This window comes from Vanessa tameamea, chromosome 4 (genome assembly GCF_037043105.1).
Source record: "Vanessa tameamea isolate UH-Manoa-2023 chromosome 4, ilVanTame1 primary haplotype, whole genome shotgun sequence".
Taxonomy (NCBI): Eukaryota; Metazoa; Arthropoda; class Insecta; order Lepidoptera; family Nymphalidae; genus Vanessa; species Vanessa tameamea.
Genome location: NC_087312.1, coordinates 6,814,394 through 6,835,977, shown reverse-complemented (window position 1 = coordinate 6,835,977; position 21,584 = coordinate 6,814,394). Strand labels below are relative to the sequence as shown.

Genomic DNA, 21,584 nt, shown 5'->3' with positions numbered 1-21,584 from the left:
CTTAGAAGCAATTCGATGTTGCCCAATTACGAATCTTAGATTTTAAAATGGCGTTGGTACCGTACACTTAACTACCTCTAGCACGTGATGTTTATAGTGATTTCCATAGTGATGGCTAAAAGGTGAAGATTTAACATATTCAAGATAAAAAAATTAAAGAATCAATCTGTAAATGTCTCAATATTATGCTAAGAACACCTCTTCCTTTTGAGTAGAAGGTTTGGACCTTATTCCACTAAACTGCTCCAATAGAGATTGGTGAGCCTGGGCTTAAACCCGTGATCATCGGTTAAAAACTCGAAAAATGATAATGTATTAAGTATTGATAGAGTTATACTCATTTTTTTATAAAAATTACTTACCAAAATCACAGTATATGTATCTCCTTATTTAATAATAGAAATATGTAAAATTGACTTATTACAAACATTTTACAGAAAGTAGGCGCACTTAAAATTGGCGTTCACTTTGTTGATATATTCTCCAAAAGCTTGTTAAGAAATATAATAGAGTAAGTCCATTAAAATGATAAAAAAATGCATTAACTATAGTTAATGCATTTTTTTTTGGAAATGAATATTGTATATTTATCGAAAAGAAAGAGCTTATCGTAACATAACTTTATTTAATAGATAATGACGATATAAAAAATACTAAAAGAAAAAGATGTTCCGTCAGTAATAGCATATTGCTTGACACGAATATAGACATACATATTGCATTTTATGCTTTCGGCGAGGTATTTAAAAAACTCGAGAATGTTTTAATAAACGATAAACAGATTGTTTGATAAACTGTTAGTTTATTACGTTTTTATAAAACACTGTAAATTCATATTTTTTGAATTTTTTGACATAGTTGGAAAACGTTGGAATTTGGATGATTATCATTTGGTTGATCTACAACTAGCAATATGTTATTATGTCTTAGACAATCGTCTGTAACCGTAAAGCCAATTCCAACTACAACAGGAATTAAGGTTAATATGTAAATAATAATCGATGGTATTCATTATAAATGTTTACAGATAAGTGAAAAAATAATAATTTTGAATTTCATAAAACTGTTGTTGGAATTTGGGTAGTTATAAATAGATATAAATAATTAAATGGAATAGTGTTGTATTATAAAAAAAGGAAATATATTAATAAAGAATAGTTTGTAGCTTTGCTATATATCGCATGGGTAACATCAATTTAAGGTTTATTTATCTCTACTCATTTTTCGATAGGATATAAAAGATATTGATGGCTATTCAACTTCAACTAAAACATCTGATATAATGTCTCCAAGCAAAATACTCAACAGCATTGAATGTGATAGCTTTATAGTTTATTTACTATTCCGAAATATAATAATGATGACTTTTAACATTTTCCTGGTATATGGTATATATAAGGTTAATTGCCATTGCCTTTTCAAAGAGCACAGAATTAAAAAAAAGTAATATTGTCATTTGTTAATTGCCACCTGTCAAATCAAAACTCATATGTCTAGTTGTCTAAACTACTGTCAGAAGTCAGTACTTATACTCTAAAGTGTAAACACTAAACAACTTCGTTAACCTAATATTTTCGGTGATGTTAACGTGAAGCAAATGTTTATAATGAGTATATTAATTCGGATTGATATAATGAAGGTCTTTGTATATTTATTATACTTTTTGATGTACTTGAACAAAATAAATTCTATAAATTTAGAGGATATAAATATTCCGCCAGAACATTTTCCTTATTTCTTTAATACTTTTACGGAAGTAGCAAAAGTCTGTGCGGATAAATCTGATTGCCGGTATAGAGATTTAGTTGACAGGAAAGTTTGTTGGGGATATGAAACCAACTGCACTAAAAGTAATTCGTATCATGTTACACCTAGCTGTCCAGGAGATCATAGAGGTTGGGTAAAAACAAAAGAGGCGCAGTTTGATACATTTTATACACAAGCTGACTTTGGTAATACTTTTTCTTAAGTCATATAATATATTGAGTACTTCAAATTCTAATTACATGTTTATTTTTTCTTTAAATTTGTTGTAGGGTATATTAAAGAACAAATTCAAGAATTGATGGTAATTTGCGAAGCTACTTATTCCCATGATAGCTCATTAGAATGTTCTAAATATCTAAGGTCTGTGTGATACTGTTTTACTATTGTTATGATTTAAATTTTACTTTGGTTTTAATTATGATCTATTTGTAACAGATTCTGTAGAGGTCGAAACTTAATGCTTAATTTTCATGGTTTGGTTGGCCGAGGTGACAATCTAAGATATAAAATGGATATACTTGGTCCTGGTCAAATAGGTAACTTTCAAATATTTATTTCTTATTTCATATATTTTTGAAAAGGGTGGTATATTATTAGTAAAAAAACTGACATATTACTAAAATGATAGATTAATCAGAAAAAATAATTGTATTATAGCATATATTGGGTTAACTTCAAAATCTCACCAAGTTTGTATGTGTCACATTATAATTTTGAATAATAGATTGAAAGTCAAACTCAAATTCTTTTATTCAACATAGAAGCAATACACTTACTTATTGATGGTCAAATTAAACACTACCACTTAAACACTAACCTGAGAATAACCGGCGAAAGAAACTCAGCAGGTCTTTTTTTTTTGTCAAATTAATTAGATACATAATTGTATATGAATAGAAACAGCCAGGAGGTGATCGTTTAATTCCCAAGGTGTGCTATTAAACATAAACTCACTACTTGTATAGTAACCTTTCGCACACAAGTGTTCCTTAACATTTTTTTTTTAAATTTGGCAACAGAAGCATTTTGAATGCTCCCTGGGATCCTGTTGTAGAAGTGTATACATTGCCCCACAAAAGAGTTACTGACTCTATTCAGTCGAGTAACAGGAGTAACAAGATTGTGTTTGTTCCTTGTACCAATGTTATGAGAATCATATTTTCTCATAAAAACATTAATATTTTTCCATACATACAAAACATTACAGCATATATATTGAGAAGCAACAGTTAATATCTTAATTTCTTTAAATTTATACCTTAATGATTCCTTGGCTCTTAGGTTATAGATTGTGTGAATAGCCCTCTTCTGCATTCATATAAAGAAATGCATAAATAATCTAGTGTACAGATAGTTTGCTTCCAGATTAATATCCTTTATACTACTTGGCCTCATAGAACATTTTTTACCCTTTAAATTACAATTAACAAAAAGGAATTTGATTAATTTTTTTTTGTTTATTTTAAATATAATTTGATAGTTTTGCAAATAAATAAAACATTTTGTGTAATATGTGGTTTAGTTAAAATAGGTTAAGCTATATTGCAATTTCTTGTACCTTTTGTTGTTTAAAGTCATAGCTTTGATATATATATATATATATAATATTTTATAAACAGAAGACAGAGAAGTTTGTAATAAAAGGTTTTTATTGAATATTTCAGGTGGTTATTGCCAGCTATATTCAGAACGGTTAATGAAAGAAGCAGAACACATGAGTGCTTTGCAGTCATGGGCTCCTGAGTTTGTAAATTTTGTTAAAACACCACAAAGACCAATTCAAGATGAAATGTGTGATATAACAATAGATAAGCCAACATATATTATGAAACTAGATGCAAGTAAGTTTTTAATGTCTATAATAATAAAATTGAGATTTCTATCTTGATATTCATTTGTAAAATTTCAGCTGTGAATATGTATCATCATTTCTGCGACTTCTTCAATTTGTATGCATCACTTCATGTGAATTCTACACACCCGTCAACATTTACAAGGGACAACCACATACTCATTTGGGAAACATTCACTTATGATTCAGCATTCAAGGATGCTTTTAAAGCATTTACAGTTAATCCTATATGGGATTTAAAAAAGTTTAGAGGCAAAGTAGTTTGTTTTAAAAATGTTGTATTTCCTCTTCTACCGCGCATGATATTTGGACTTTACTATAATACACCTTTGGTTAGTATAATATCACTATTTTTGTTTAAGCTAATTAGAAGTTATATTTTTTTATCCAAAACAACCATATTGCATCTGTTATATAATTTATTACTTATACAATATTGTTTTTTCTTTTCAGATATATGGATGTGAAAGAAGTGGATTATTTCATGCTTTTTCTAAACACATACTTCATTCTTTAAATGTGAAGCTGTATCCCAGGATAAATGACAAAGTAAGAATTACATTACTGTCAAGAGGAACAACATATCGCACAATACTCAATGAAAATGAAATTGTTAATGCACTTTTGAAAGTAAAGGGCTATCATGTACAGAGAGTTGTGTACGATAGAACTGTGCCCTTCACTGAGCAGCTGGAAATAACGCACAACACTGATGTTTTCATAGGAATGCATGGAGCTGGTTTAACCCACTTATTATTTTTACCAGACTGGGCGGCTGTTTTTGAAGTGTTAGTATAATAACTTATTGGTTTTATTTTTACTATTTTAATTCAGCATTGTAATATTAAATGATATTTTGCTATAGTCATACTACTATAACATTTTAAAGGTATTTGTGGCGATATTTGAATCCAATCTATTTATAACAGTTACTCAGGAGTGCTAAGTAAAATGGATTTTACCTATTCATAATTTTTAAAAATAAATCACATTATCGATTCTGCAAATATCTAGAATTCATCGTGTCATTATTAATAAAAGTAATATTATTATTTAGTAGTAAGAAAAAGTTATACAATATAAATCATAGAAAATTTCAAAATTGGGCTAGAACTTGGGATAAACTAGATATTACACATAGGATAGGATAGGATAGATAAATTATAGCCTAATTTTGAATTATACATAAGTATATGCCTATTAATCACAAAACAATTTTTAATATTGACGAAAGACTTGACTTGCCCCAAGAAACTAAGTTTATTTTTGTAACCTTAAAATTTACTTATATTAGCAGACTGCTGTCTATTGGGGACTATGATTTATAGTGCGACTGTTTCGGATATCATGTTAAAAAATAAAACACTTCGAATATCGGAGATCTGTGATGACACCGTTTTAGGAGCGCGGGGGCGGATTCCGATTGTTCTCAAGATATGCAAATAAATATTCATAAAAAATGCACATGTGTAAATAATCACACTCATGAAAAAAATCAGGATTAAAGTTTGACCTCGCACAGAATTATATTTTATAAAGGTATAATTATTAGGATGTTTTAATTTTTCAGTTATAATTGTGAAGATCCCAACTGCTATTCTGATTTATCTCGACTTCGGGGACTTAAGTATGTCACGTGGGAAAATAAAGCAAAATTAGTTCAGCAGGATCAGGTAATATTTAATTGTTTGAAATAGAATAGGAATTAGTAACTAAGAGCTGTTAGAATTTAAGTCTCCATAACCACTAGTTTCTTTCATAATACTGTGTTTATAACAGTAAGTAATTACCTTTACATAACATCATCTGTAATATCTATATGATTGAAATGTTTAAGAGAGCTTGGATATTCTTACTCGCTTAACGCTATTACGATTTGCTTAAATATTACCAATTTCAACGATTATAACCTACATATAAGTGTGTCTTTGTGTTGTAAATTTGAGTTGTGTATCTTGTGAGTTTAATTATGATGCGTGCATGCGTGCGTGTTTTTGAGCTGGTGTGTGAGTTTGTCGATGAGATTGTGCGCGTGCTTTGAATCTCGAAGTTGAATATACTCTTCAGAACGGAGTTTGATCTGGTTCAATCTGATGAATGTCAATCGCTCCGTTTCTATTTTGACATACATATCAACAGCATATTGATGAAATAACCGTCGACATTTTAATATGTGATATCCTTTATTTTCACGAACCGTCATATGTGATAGGGGTAAAAATTTATTGAACTAACATTTGTATTAGTTTCGGCACCTGTAAATATAATCATGTTAGTGTGTGTAGTTAATAATGACAGACATTAATTGTTCAGTCAGATAGTCACAGACAGTCAGTCAATCAGTACCTTGTGGTAACGGCACCTAAAATAATTCTACTAACCCACTTCTTTCCTTAGTATTGTAAAAGGCAACTAATGGATGCAAAATTTCACTTACGTGAGACCGCGCAGGGCAGCGATGGGTTTGCACCCCCATCACGTTTGTGCAGTAATTTTCGGCGAAGTGTGGTTTGTAGCAATTAACTGCCCTAACAGTTTTAATTGCCCAGTCTTTGACCACCCTTCACTTCGGGGATACAGTCGTGATCATAGGTATCATATGTACATAAATATGTATTTAACAATAACAGAATTGTAAACAAAAACAATCCAACGAAACAAATTTATAATTACCTGTATTGACCTTGATTGATAAGCTTCTTCACCTTGCCAAAATAAGATTGGATATAGTAACGCGTCATATGAGCGATAAGTTTAGATAAGATACACACGCTGTAACTGTTCATATCGGCGATAAAAAACCTATATCACGAGCGTCCAGATTTTCTCCAACCATTACAGTGGCAACTTCATCAATTGTTGGTGCATTGTAAAGTCTTGCATGATGTTGATGTGACAGGAGTTTTATCAGCTCGGATAACAATTTTATGATTATCAGATGGCATGTGACCAAATGCAGTTTTAAACGATGTAATCAACTGATTGTATTGAAGAAACAAAGTTTGCAATTGTTGTACAATAGACCTTCTCACTATTTTGTTATTTTAGAATGTTTTTTTTATGATGATCGATTTCCTGTTTTGAATATCCCATGAAATCAATTTGTAAGAATTTGTAGTCACCATCTGGCACCGGCAATTGCGAATCTGCCTTGTGATATATTTGGCTTTGTATCTATAAACCAAGAATTTATAGCTTGTACATAAAAAACAAGTCTTTTTACCTAAAGGTTGGCTAAAAATTGTAACAAATTATATTCATTGTCCATAAGGAAGTACTTTGGAAGCAGTTGTTATATTTTTTAGAGCCGAGATGGCCCAGTGGTTAGAACGCGTGCATCTTAACCGATGATTTCGGGTTCAAACCCAGGCAAGCACCACTAAATTTTCATGTGCTTAATTTGTGTTTATAATTCATCTCGTGCTCGGCAGTGAAGGAAAACATCGTGAAGAAACCTGCATGTGTCTAATTTCAACGAAATTCTGCCACATGTGTATTCCACCAACCCGCATTGGAGCAGCGTGGTGGAATATGCTCCAAACCCTCTCCTCAAAGGGAGAGGAGGCCTTAGCCCAGCAGTGGGGAATTTACAGGCTGTTAATGTAAAATGTTATATTTTTGTATGTTTTTAAGAAAGTGTATATGTAAGTATAAATGCGTTTCAGTTGGCTCTGGTGGCTGAACCAATGATACTATTTTCACTTTGCCATTTGCGCAACACAATTTATTTACTTCATTTTTTTATTTCATTGCCGTACATACTTATGATATACGAATACTTGGCGTTGATGTTTTAAGTTCCGCGGTCAATTGGAAGACAAAGACAAATTGGCATAAAAAAAGATTGGTGTGCTCAGCAAGACAAGACGGTACTTCACATCGGCCCATCGCTAATTCGGCCTCACATGGAGTACTGCTCTCACCTCTGGGCGGGTGCTCCCCAGTACCAGCTTCTTCCATTTGACCGTATTCAACGCATAGCGGCTCGAATTATCGACGATCAAGCCCTAACCGATCTGCTTGATCCTTTGGCTTTGCGTAGAGATGTTGGATCACTCTGCATCTTCTACCACATTTTTCACGGGGAATGTTTGGATTAATCCCGGGTGCTGAATTTCACCTTCGGACATCTCGTGATAATTCCAAGTTCCACCCGAGCCACCTAGATATCCGAAAATTCAAGCAACAGCGTGAGTTCTAAGGCATTATATGCCTTGCACATCCATTCTGGGGACCAGCTTTCGCCGGCGGTTTTTCCAAACCGATACGACTTTAGAATTTTAAAAAAATGAGCCTACATCTACCTTAAAGGCCGGTAACGCATCTGCAAGCCCCCCAGTATTGCAGATGTCCATGGGTGGTGGTAGTCACTTTCTATAAGTAGATACTCCTGCCCGTTTGCCAACTATACCATAAAAAAAATAGTTTAGGTTTTCTAAGCTGAATTGATATGGGGACAACAGTTTATTATAATCTTAATATTTTATTAGTAAGGTTATTAATAAGTTATTCTAGGATTTTAGGATGGGCCGAAAGTATTGCTTTAGGGAGTTAATTATTGGGTAAACTTCCTTATTGAAAAAAAAAAGGAATAGAATAGGCCTTCTGTAAAGTGTTGGAATACATACATATATTGTCAAAAGCATAGTTTAGTTATATGGCTTATAGTAAGTCTTAAAATAAATAGATATATTTTTACATTTGCTATGGCGGAGATCTCATCATACTATGTAGCTGCTTTTGATTTTAAGGTAAGGATAGCAGAGTTTACTTCAAGAGGATCGGATTCACGAAACGCAATGAGTAGTTTGATGTAATGGCTGGTTAATGCGAAATATGGCTGACGAAGATATTTAGTTCTAATCTTTTGAAGATTATAATTGATTATAATCCTTTTATACCATTTTTTTTTGTTTATAAAAATTATGTGAGCAGAATAACTTATGGTGTATATGTGTGTGTGTGTGTAGAAATAATTTAAAATTTGATATGTGTGTAATGTAATTTTCGAATGTGTAACATTAACATAAAAAATTTAAAAGAATTAACATCAAATTTAGTATATAGAGCAAAATAAACTTGAGGCTAGTGGCAATTACATGCTTTAAAAATAGTTATGGTGAACTAATCATAAGCAATAAGTTGTTAATCGTTACTAAATAGGGCGAATCATTTGTCTTCTTAAGAAAAATGTGACCGTTTGACGTCCCACAAAAATTATATGTATTTTGCGAAGGTGCATGTCTGATAGTATAATTTTCTAGATCCACAAACAAACTATAAATATAAATAAATATTGGACAACATCACATACATTACTCTGATCCCAATTTAAGTAGCTAAAGCACTTGTGTTATGGAAATCAGAAGTAACGACGGTACCACAAACACCCAGACCCAAGACAACATAGAAAACTAATGAACTTTTTCTACATCGACTCGGCCGGGAATCGAACCCGGGACCTCGGAGTGGCGTACCCATGAAAACCGGTGTACACACTACTCGACCACGGAGGTCGTCAAACATACCCATGTTTTTGTTATTGTAATATTTATCCTTATAAACAAATATGTTGATTAGTATGTTGGTAAATTATATCTTTGAAGTTGATGATTCGGCTTCTTTTTTTGAGCGATCTGTAGAAATATCACGTCTGATTTTTGTAAAACCATGATAATCTTCTTTGAAAGGGTAATGGAAAATATAGTGAGTCAATCCTGTATTTTTAACGGAAGGGATGTCGGCTGCTAACAATAAGACGTACTTTTCAATTTCCAATGTTGGAGACTTCAATCTTATATTTTGCGTCTTTGAGTTTTTAAGTTTGAATATTTTTTTTTATATTACCTTTTTTTATTGTATCTATTTTTAAATAAATATGTAAGTGGTAAGTGGTCATCACCGGTCCTAGATATTAAAGCTGTTAGAAATATAACCATCCCTTACATCGTCAACGTGCTACATATAGCTTTGGAACTATAATGTTATATCCCTTGTGCCTGTAGTTACAATATTATTAATAGCATTATTGTTTGGCGCTAGAATATACAGACCACCAACAAGTTGGAAATATAAACTTTTGCCAAATTATACTAAATTGGCTTCGATAATTAGCTTACATCGCACGCCACTTTTTTAACATTTATAATTTAATATTTAATTTTATAATAAATATTTTATTATCTTCTCAATGTATTAAAATTTAAATTGTTATTTTTAACTTTCTGTTTCTAGGGACACGGACCTGGTGGTGTGTCGCATGCTAAATTTACAAATTATTCGTTTGACGTTGAAGAGTTTTTGCGGTTAGTGGAAGTTTGTGCGTCATACGTCCGAAATAGACAGGATTTCACTAACTTCATAGCAGGATCAATGAAAAAGTCGCGTGAAGAATTGTAATGTAATAATTATTTTTATAAGTTTTCTCGAATATGTGATATTTACATTTTTATCAAGTGCCGTAGTTTAAGTTTTTTTTTTTTGTATCGTAAAACTTTACAACTCAAAACGTAAAAAATATATTAATACTTTAAAATTTATACAATAGTATTTGCTAGGAGCAGCCATCATATTTTGTGCCTACTTTGTCTGATGAAAATCGATGTTAAGGAATAATTTAAATTATGGATCTTTTTAAAAACTACATACTTTTTTAATAGGTTAAGCTTCAATATAGTTAATTTACGTAAGAAAAAACGACCTGTGACATAAGCATTCCTATATAATTTATATGCATTTTCCACATACATTTTAAACTTTAATTAATTCATAAGTAATAATAAATTTAACTTGTAATATGTTTAATTCCTATCATAACCTAATTGATTGTTGAAATGATAAATCAAATCAATTTTTATAACATTTTTTTAGGTATATAATATGTTTATTAAAAAAATGTATCGTAAAACTGGTATCGGAACGGAAGTCATTAAAAAAATTCGTGGAATTAAATAATGAATTGATCGTTTTGATATTTATTATATGTAATGTATAAATATTTGATGATTTTTTTATCGTTCTCTTTTTTTCTGCGAACAAAGATAATTTTATTTTAATATTTATATTTTGAACAATATGTATGATTAGTTCATATATGGAAAAGTTGATCTAAAAGCGGTATTATGGAATTGATCTCAAAATACGTAATAATAATTTCTCGAGTGTCAAATATGTTGTCGATTTCTGCTTAAGCATTTATCCTGTGCGGCTCATGTTTTACAAACGGTTCAAATATTTTAACTTTGCCGCTTTCAAGAGCTTATTTTCACTGTACGTATATCGACACGATTCTGTTTTACTAAATTGCAATATTTTTTTAATAAAAATCTATGGCACAGTACTTTTTGAGTGATGCACAATCTAAATATACGTTAATTTACAGCAAAAATCGGAATCTATTATATTTTTTTATTCAGTACCAATGTGACGAAAGAAACTTAGTTTTTGCTTGAGATCTTAAATGCTTACGAAGCCAATTTACAAGTTTTTAGCATTATTTAAAAATAACTGTCTAAAGTATTTAAAATTAAATAAAAATATTTCGTAAGGCTAAGCGTGTGATTTACAGTTCAGCTCGTAAATAATCTTACTAACAATACACAATATATACAAGAATAAAGAAGATTGTACTTAATTTTATAAAAAGAAACAAAAGTAAACATTTAATTATAATTATATTTATTTTCTTTATAACAATAAACAAAAAAATAAATAATGAAATACTCACTACTACAAAGCTTTTTATTTTTTAATAATTCCACTATAGATTTAGAAATCCTTACTGCATGAACCAACACTTAGTATAAATGCTGTGTCTAATAAAGTTCATGCTGCTGACCTTGAAGCCATTGGTAATAAATTATTACTCGTAATATAAATATATATAAGAACATAGGGTACCTGGGTGGGTACCAGAATACCTTATATGTTGGAAACTTATAGTATAATATTAAAACTCAGAGTTCTTTTATAAAGTATTGTCAGCTTCCAGTCACAATTTTGTACGGGTAAATTTAGGAGCTTAAATCGAGACTCGAGATATGAAAGCAAGGAGATACAGACGTCGGCTAACCGTCTATATTGTGAAGATGCATACAACAAATTTATTTAAATATCTCTTAATGTTTCTAAAACAGCTGTAGGTAAATTGCAAAATATTTACCTGCATAAAAAGTTTCTTACACAATTAACCTAAACTACAGTAGTCGTTATGTTTTTTATCCCTTTTGCTTAAACGAAAATATTTAATGTGATATGGTATATAATTATTCTCTCGCTGACTTTTTTTGTGGACATTTTGTAGATCTATAAATCTGTCATATAAAGGATTTTATCTTTATTATATATTTTATCTTTTATAGTTTCGTTCGCATCTGGATTTCGATTATCTTCATTATTTCAATCATGATTATTAACATTTAACCACATCAGCAGTTATGAGAAAATTACAAACATGAAGCGTTGTAATAACAACATCGAAATAATTAATTATTGTAAATTAATTTATTTTAAAGGGTTTATTTTTTATTTATAATATATCCATATAAATTATGTTTGTATTTGGGGAGTGCATAGTATAGATACCCTGTTTTACCTGTGTCTCTTTCCTCTGCCTTAAGGTTGCCTGGAAGGGATCGCTGTTTCATCGATAAGGCTTTTTTTAATGTAATTGATGTATATGTTTATTGGCGTATAATAAAGAGTAATTTGATTTTGAGTTGTATTGATTTGATAGGTAGCCCGATTTCCAACTATACGGTGTCGGTCTTCGTGTCTGCTCCTATTTGTATTTCATTCAGTCATAATGAGCGATACTAAAGTAGGCAGAAATTAAAATAGAATGAGCTAAAAGAGGAAGTAGCAGTTATAGTGGTAGAAGTTATGAAACCTGTAGGTGTATAAGAGGGAGGTCGAATATCGCACCTACATACATAACATAAACAGCCTGTATTTTTTTTAAATTAAATTTATTATCGTTGCAAAGGTCTTGACCTGAATTTGTGCCCTTTCAAGATTTTTTATGGTGTCTAGCGATGGTTAATTTATTGCGATAAGTTTTCTCGGTGTTCACATAGAGACTCCCGGGTGCTATTATTTATTTAGTAGCACTTAATCTATTTTTAATCTAAATTGATCGGCATGTAGTGTAACAAAATAAAGTTTAAAGTGACGTAAAATTAGATAGAGACATTAAAAAGGACTTAAATGAACAATCTATACCAAGAATTGTTTTATTTCACGTTTATCTAAAATAATATTTTATACAATCATTATTTGAATAGGTTAAGGTATAAATTAAAAGTGTATATTTGGATTTTTAATTTTATACCTTTATCAAAGAAGATTGGTCATTTAAAAATAACTTGTAATAAAAGAACTCTACACATACCGCTATTTTAATTTTGGAAGCGCTGCCGTACATGAAAACTGTAATTATAACCCGTGAGATATCTGGTATAATTGTTTGGGATAAGTGCGATTATAAGTCATGTTTGATTTGATTGTTGTTATTGATAAATCCCGTTACCACGTTACGTTATATAACAAGTTTCATGCAAAAGTTGAATCATTACTCATGTCAATAATTTAGAGGAACATAAATAAAAGTCTAAATAATATTTAATGTGTCCTTATTACGTACTGGCCGTCTTTATCAGTTTAGTGTTATTAGAAAAAAATAATACTTTTTTTACGTTAAGCAAGTTGATCGATTTATGATATTTGTGATAAATGGCTAATCTCAGTGACGATTTCAGTGATGTAAATATGAATTACCTAATATAAAATCATCATATTATAGTTGTAAAGCAGTATCGTCAGCAAACAATATAATGTCATAAATGCTTGTAACATTATCTATATAATTAAAAAAAAAAAAGAAAAGTTTTTGTAATATATCCCCGTGGAACATCTTACGTTAGCACAGATTAAAGAGTTCCAGATTCAGAACACCGTTATTTATTAAGTAATATAAATCAGAGAATACGCCAAAAGCATTTTGTGTTTACTAATTTGCAACGTACCTACATGTGTCTAGCAGTCTATAATGCGCGTCATCTGTGTGAGCTCAAGTACAAATGAATTGCTCGCTATACCATAATATCTATACCTATTTTCATTTCATTGAATCATATTTAATGGTTTCATAGGTCTAAACCAGACAGTCGTGTATAGTCTTGTTGTTTAATGACCAGCTGATACGGCTGTAGCTACTGAGGCGCGGGATTCGGGTTGGGATAGTGTAAAATTAGTAGGTGTTTCTGTTAAAGAAGTATCAGGAGCAGCACGAAGCAATGAAATTGGCAGTATTACACTACACTACCTTGGAAAGCGCGTAAAGTTATTGGTCTAGTAGGATTATGAGAACGATTCCCTTGTTTTATAGAGTGCATCAGTGTTTGTGCAGGCACTTGTGCATTGTAATAACTTTTTTGCAGGTGGCAAACCTTTTTGGTTGAACGACAAGGAATAAATTATATTAAGAGTCATATAATAGATATACATAATATTGATATTGTCTTCCTGAACGATTTTGGCCACAGCGGACAATCTCAAAGGAGACCAGCTAACTATGCGGGACATATTATAGTACACAAGTGTGCCCAAACACAGGTGCACTCTATTCCCTCACACCATAATCCGAATGGACGGCAAATCCAACACGATCGGAAAGCCTCAGCTCTCGCAAGACATGTGGAGCAACTTCACGTCGCGAAGATGAAGATATATGTCTGGCGTTACTTAACTAGGTGGACCTTCTTTTGCAGTGCAATGCTTTTGATCACAGTATGGGTGTGAGCTACGTCTTGTGCAGCGATTGCTAGCCAGCCCCAACATCCTACTGAGACTGCACGTGGGTTACATTTTATTGAGTCGGACTTTAAGTCAAACAAACGCTTAGAATAAATTGTACTAACAACATTTATGTATAGTATATTTATCAATATTGAGTTCTTAGTCTTATTCAATTACTATTAACAATGTCTACTGATTATTATCACAAAGTCAAACGGCATAGTCAACATAGCCTTCTGGCGTAGGTACTGTCAAATATAGAACTCGAATACGAATTAATCAAATTACCAATATATGTATATTTCAATATATGAGTATTTATTGCTTCAAATGGATTTATATATTTTGCTTTGACATAGTACTCGTAGCTAACTCACAAATTATTCAATTTTATTCAATGACGTCGATGTCTGCTACGGCGACATCAACATATTCGTTTTCTGAACTGAGACTTGACAACTGTGAATGAGGTGTTATCGCGCAAAATTGTATGCGGAAACACAGATGCACTTTTTACTACCTTACTTTCATAATACGATGAACGAAACGGAACGAAAGAGGTGTAATTATAGATAAAAATACAATTAACAAATCATATAGATACAATAGTTAAAAAATACTTGAATTGGATTGGTTTTATTAAATGAACATGTCGCTATTTTAAAAATATATATGCTGTTTTAACTGTATATTCTTAGTGAATATGCACCACCTGCATGGACTTCCACTTATAAATCACGTTACTCGACTAGAAATAATTCAAAAAGGCTTTACAAAGTTTTTAGCTTACAAAGATAGGAGCTGTTCATATCGTGCAGACTATAATACACGACTGGAACATTGCAAACTTGCCACGTTGGAGAAGCGTAAGTCCATTGATGATTCCATTCTGCATAAATTAATCCATGGTTCAATAGACTCGCAATAGTTACACTCTCAAATTTATATAAAAGTCCCAAGTACGCGTTCCGCGTCACCCAATTTTAAATACCGTCGTTATTCCTCGTTTTCGTACAAATGTAGGGAAGTTTTTGCCTATGATCCGATATATGAGAAGCTTCAGTGATGTCGCTTCTCATGACATTGATATACATATACATATAGCCATGAGAGCAATAGCTTAAAAAAATTTTTTTTCTTTGCATAATTAGTTTCGAGTTAAATTTTTGTTTTTATTTTACTAGTTTATTTATTTTTATTTGTAAGTAATTTATGATCTTTTGTATAATTGATCATGTTTTTATTTTTATTTTAAAGTTATATTAATGTAGGAGTGTAGTGTTTAGTTTTTTGTTATAAATGTATAGTGTACACGCCTTTAGTGATGTATCAGACTGAACCAACTTTTACTCAATAATTTGAGAATATGCCGATGGTGTTTCGAAAATCGCGATACATATATTTGACGTGAGAAAATTCAAGCGTAGGATTAGTGGCTATACTTACTTTCAAGAGCATGGGAATGTAAACTGCTGCTACTAAGAATATCTTGACGGAAGAACTTTTGAGTGGCCCGAATCTCGATTATAAACCATGACTTCAGGATCTATAACGTTATACGCTAGTTACCAGACGAATAAGGCAGTTTTCCTGTTCGGGTACAAACTGTTTGACAAGTAAACCTACAAGTACGATCCTTGAGGGGTCCTCCAATCAATTATATTATTACGAAATTATATATTGTTCAAATTGATAACGAAATAAAAAATAATTAGCCAATTAACCAAAATATAAAGTAAATTAATTAAGAGAATTTTTTATAAATGGTAATTATGTTTCTCGTACATTTTCGAAATTTTATTGTTGTGATATAAGTACAGAAACCCAAAGATAATTATTATTTGTTCGAGAAGCGGTAAATCGTAAAACAATCGTGTATGGAGGCAATATTTACAGATGGAAAATAATGAATGACCCAAGCCCGCGAGCTCCGAGCGTCGTGGTCATAATTTTTGATTTAACCAGATTGTATCGCTAAATAAGAATCAACAACTAATTGAAATAAATCCGAAGTTATTTTAAGATGAAATCTTTAATAGTTATACGGTACGTCTTAATGTATGTCCTGTTTATTGGTAAATTTATGGAATTTATTATCAGAATGTGGAAAGGATATGATCTAGTTTATTTAAAACAATTTTAATTTCAATGTTCTTTTCTTTTTTTCAATTTGTAACGAACTTTTTTTATAGTATCGCGTTGAAAGAAATTACAAAGTTATTATTATTTGTGTTTAGAAGCAAAATAAGTACAATTTAATAAACTTAATTTTGAAAAAATAAAAATGGATGTTGTAGATGGTAGGTAGCCGGTGGCTGCGAGCATGGTGGTCGAATGCACGACGACGCTTGTCGCTGATAGCAATCATAGGCGCCGGCGCCTCGTTGTAGGCACTATTTGCTATATTTATCGCTATTAACGCATCGCCTTTTCTGTATCTTAATTCTTTTAATAAAACAATTTTAATTATACGTTCATGCTATTATAACGTGTTAATAACACCGACTTTGAAGCATACATATCTGTTTTTCATACTGTCTGGTGTAATCAATTTTATTGCCGAATGCCAAACGGAATGCTATTATTATTTTGATGGTACCTATTTCAATTTAATAAAGTTTTCTCAGATTTAGTTTTAATTGGTTAAAATATCATTTTTACTTGCTAATATCACTTAATTATATTTACGTTTAAGTAATTTAAAAGTTATATTTTATTGCAATTCGTAGTTTTAATGTTATCCATATATTTTTATCTCTTAGGATTCGCCAATATTCACGCGATCAATTGCAAAAGGTTAACTATGTCAAGTGGATTAACGGTAACTGAGAATGCCAACTGTGGCCTATAAAGAAAAGAAAGAAATCTTCATTTATCCGTGTGGGCATTTATTCGATAATAGCTCAACGATTATGGCAACAAGCAGGCGATTAACAATAGCACATACAAACAGAAGGTAACAGAAAGAAGACAAACATTCGTGGCTCTTTCAAAAGCATTGTACAATAGTCGTCATCAATTACGGGCAATAGATCGCCCAACATCATTTGTCCGTCTGTCCGTTACTCGACTGGGGCATTCCCACGGCTCGCGGGATGGTCGTGTTTGTTGTCGGAATATGTCCAACGAGCAATAGTAATAGAAAATTGGTTCTGATTGCATTCGCTCTCTATTTTGCTCGTTTTGTACGTTCTCACTTATTTTCTTCACATTGAAATCGGTACCTAATATTAAATTTTAGTTGTTAGTTATTAAACATAAAGCGCGTTGTAACCATAAGAACTACTACATGTAATTAACAAACTTGCTTAAATAAAAGAAAAAATACGATGCAGAGATTTCGCAAAATAATAATTATGCACAGCGATGCAAACCGTTGCCTTTTCGATGTTATCGACAACAAGGTTGGAGAGAAATTGCTCCGATCAAAAGATAATCTCTCCGGAACCAAATTGATCATTGATATAGGGAGGTGCGTTCGAGTGCCATCGTGACCTGCCATCACTTACTTACCATCGCCAAAACCTTATTCAATTCTTATACTTTGGAAATTTCAGACCTAAAAATAAGTAATTTTATTTTAATGTTACCTCAAACGTTTGGCTTGTCGATCGCGTCTCACAATCAGTTGCGACGTCAACTTCAGTTTTAATACCCGTCTAATCTACATATGAAGCTCATAGACCACTAGATCATTATTTACACATATTAGCTCCAGATTTAGGCCACCTCACTGTAGCCTCATTCTATCTCTCGGTCAATAAATATCAGATTAAAGTGCCGCTATTGTAGCCTTCACGCACAAACTAGTACCGTGGCTTTCAATAACGGTTCGCACTATGCAGATTATCACCGCGGCGATAACCGCGACGTGAAAGCGATAGCGCGACACGAGGCAGCTCGGCTTTAGAACGGGTGGTTGATGCACGGGTGCTGATTTTTTTTATTTTTATCCTTTGTTACGATTAACGATTTCATAAATAAGTAAGGGAAGCTTACTAAAGCGATTCAATGATAAAAGTCGGTAATAACTCTTTATATGGAATATAAAGTCATATTATATCGTTAGTCCTGTGTCCTGTATATGGATGTTATATTTATAAATCACACTTTTTATACTGGTCAGATTAATTCATACCGAGATTTCTTACATTTACTTTAATGCTTCATTCTGTTTTAGAGATCAAATTTAAAATATTGATGTATATTATGTACATTAATAATTGTAAAATACGATTATATATATATATATATATATATATATATATATATATATATATATATATATGTGTGTAAATTACTCCGAAGTCTTAACTACTAGGTACATAAGAGTCATTGAGTAAAATAATGCCGAATATGTCAACTAATTTAAACTGCTTGAAAAGAAAAGGAAAGTATGGAGTCCAATTAGGACAAACTTAGTCAGTCAGTGAACTCAAACCCTAATTTTGAACAAAGGATTAAACAAATAACAGGTATGCAGACCAAGCCGAGCGGTTTTTATTGAATTCAATATTTTTACTATACTTGTACAATCTATTTGGTTTATTTATAATTTACATTTATGTTATGTTTATACAGTTTCTTAGGGAAAAAATGTATCAATTTCCTTTCTATTTTTATATAATATGAACTTGTCACATAATAAATAATTTAGTTATTTTCTAAATACTTAAGCATCTCAGCTTATTACTTAATAATTGCGTACTTAAAAGTGCGTATATAAAATCAATAAAATTTCATTTTTTTTATGTGCGTCGGAACGTAATGACTTCGAAATTATAAGGTCTCAATTATAAAATAAATCCTCTTAATCCTCGGATTGGATTTTATTTTCAATTGTATATTGAAATCCTAAAATTAAATTAACGATGATTTTAATCGTCTTCCGAAACTTATAATTTTATGGAATGCCTACTCTGCTAAGTTGTACCTGAAATTCGGCCACGACAATCTCATGTCTAGGTTACTGCGTAACAAGTATTATAATGAAAAATAGTGTAAAAAATACAGGTGCACTATAATCTTATGGCGTAGCATTCCGTTTATCTTTCCTAAGCATCAGAGAGAGTTCAGACCCAAGACCAAAATGATTTACAAGCTTTTTGAGGTCCTGTGCCTATAAATAGTAATGCTGCCAACTTTGTGATTGCGGACTGTTATTGTGAATTCACAGACATAAGTAATAACCACGGTCCCAGGATTTGAACCCAAGACTGATGTCTTGGGTTCAAATCCTGGGACCGTGTCAGCAGTTCTGTTAGGTAGCCGCTAAACCAAAGAGGCACACAATAATATATGTTTATGTATGTACATATACTCGTGTATACGTAAATTTCAACATTCAGTGATATGTGGCCTTGAACTTGTCACCTATCTCTGTTAAATGGAGCCAAATGATGTTTATTCAAACGTCATCGCTTTAAAGTTTAAATGCGCTTGTGAAACACCTAATTCTAAGTGAATAGGTGACGGAGTGAATGCCATTGCGTAATTCTGATAAATTGCCACTTATAATTCGCCAGGAGGCAGAGATAATTAGCGGACGTACCTTTGGAGCTCTGTATTTTTTACGTTACTATTTCTCCTGGGTTCTGTTTGTAATATTTGTTTAAGAAGTCCATAACAGTAACATTATATCATATTAAATTGTATATTATAAATCAAATCTATTATTTTTTATCGGTGATTATTAAATAGTTATTTTATAACAGTTTATTTACTATTTTAACTGTATTGTTGTCGTGTTCTACGGAGATGTACGATTTAATATTCACTAAAGAAAATTAACAGATTTGTGTCAATCAAGTTTTAATATAAAGATACGTTGAATGCTAAACCGATGTGTCAAGGTATTGACATATCCCAATAATACGTTAGATTTATGTGCAAGTAGCCGACAACTAAGTGGTCAAGGTTACGGAGATTTAATGTTTTGAAACGATACAGTGGGATTTCAAAATCAACTAAATAAATACATTGTTCTGTCAAGATGTTCAAGTTTAATAAAGCAATTCGATTAAAGAAATACCCTGTCAACTTGTTATCAACAACAGGTAATTTGGTTAGTCATTAATCATTTTTGGTAGTCTGTACTTTGGTTTATAAAAGTATTATTACAAATAAGTTATGAAACGTAAGAGAAAATAATTAAATATCATAGTAGTATCACAATTATAATTGCTTTAATTCACCAGAATTTAAAACTTAAACTAATATTACAACGGTGGAAAATAAAACTTTGGCCTAGTGGTTAGAGCACCTAGAGTGTTTATAATTTTCTGAGTTTCTTGACGGTTCTTCTCGGTAGAATATACACTCCGAACCGGTGGTAGCTTCACTTAATATAGTTTGTAAAATGACTATACAAAAGTGCTTGTAAAAGCCTACTTGAATAAAGTACATTTTGATTTGATTTGATTGATTCATCTGTTGGTCGAGAGTGAAGGAAACAATCGTGAGGGAATTTGCATGTGTCTAATTTCAATGAAATTCTGTCACCGACTCGCATTGGAGCAGCGCGATGGAATAAGATCCAAACCTTTTTCTTAAATTGATAGGAACCCAGCAACGGGTCAGACTGTTACTTTATTTTTACTATTATGTATAAATCAGTAAAGATGTTTTAAATAACTATTCGAGCTGATGATTTGTGTAGCAAAATAAGGTATGAGGACATAAATGTCATACTGCTGGGCGCATGCCTACTCTCCTGTTAAGAAGGTTTGGACCACTAAGCAAAACACTAATTATGCACATGAAAATGCAGTGATGCTTGTTTGCATTTGAAACCGCTATCGTTAACATCCACGTGCACTGGGCACATCTCATCACATAATTTTCATAACAAATGTTTTCCCATATATGAGTATTTTTATGTACTCATTTGTTTGGCTGGTTGTGTTACGAGCATGTACATAATTGTAATGTCATATAAAAATGTATCTTCGGCTATTTCTTATTCTATTAAGGTGAGATGTTACAATTAAACGTTCCTTAGTTTGTGACGTGGGCAGATCAATTGAAAGAATTATACCGATCCGGTAGATCAAAATCACTTAACCTTTTTCACGTGCTCTTAGTCAAATCAAAAGTTCACCTAAAATATGATATTGACAGCTCTGAGTATTCGAATTTACGACATAAGTATTTGTTTAGTTTAAGTACGTTT

The 21,584-nt window shown here is 31.6% G+C and overlaps 1 protein-coding gene across 1 annotated transcript; it reads left to right on the top strand.

Moving 5' to 3' along the window:
* The first annotated feature begins 1,535 nt into the window (after positions 1 to 1,535).
* On the top strand, positions 1,536 to 10,358 carry Eogt (EGF-domain O-GlcNAc transferase). The gene is made up of 8 exons (XM_026631954.2): positions 1,536 to 1,952; positions 2,037 to 2,127; positions 2,203 to 2,303; positions 3,432 to 3,608; positions 3,677 to 3,951; positions 4,073 to 4,407; positions 5,190 to 5,292; positions 9,854 to 10,358. Exons 1-8 carry the CDS (start codon positions 1,598 to 1,600, stop codon positions 10,016 to 10,018), a joined length of 1,602 nt encoding a protein of 533 aa, XP_026487739.2. The 5' UTR covers positions 1,536 to 1,597; the 3' UTR covers positions 10,019 to 10,358.
* The last annotated feature ends 11,226 nt before the right edge of the window (positions 10,359 to 21,584 follow it).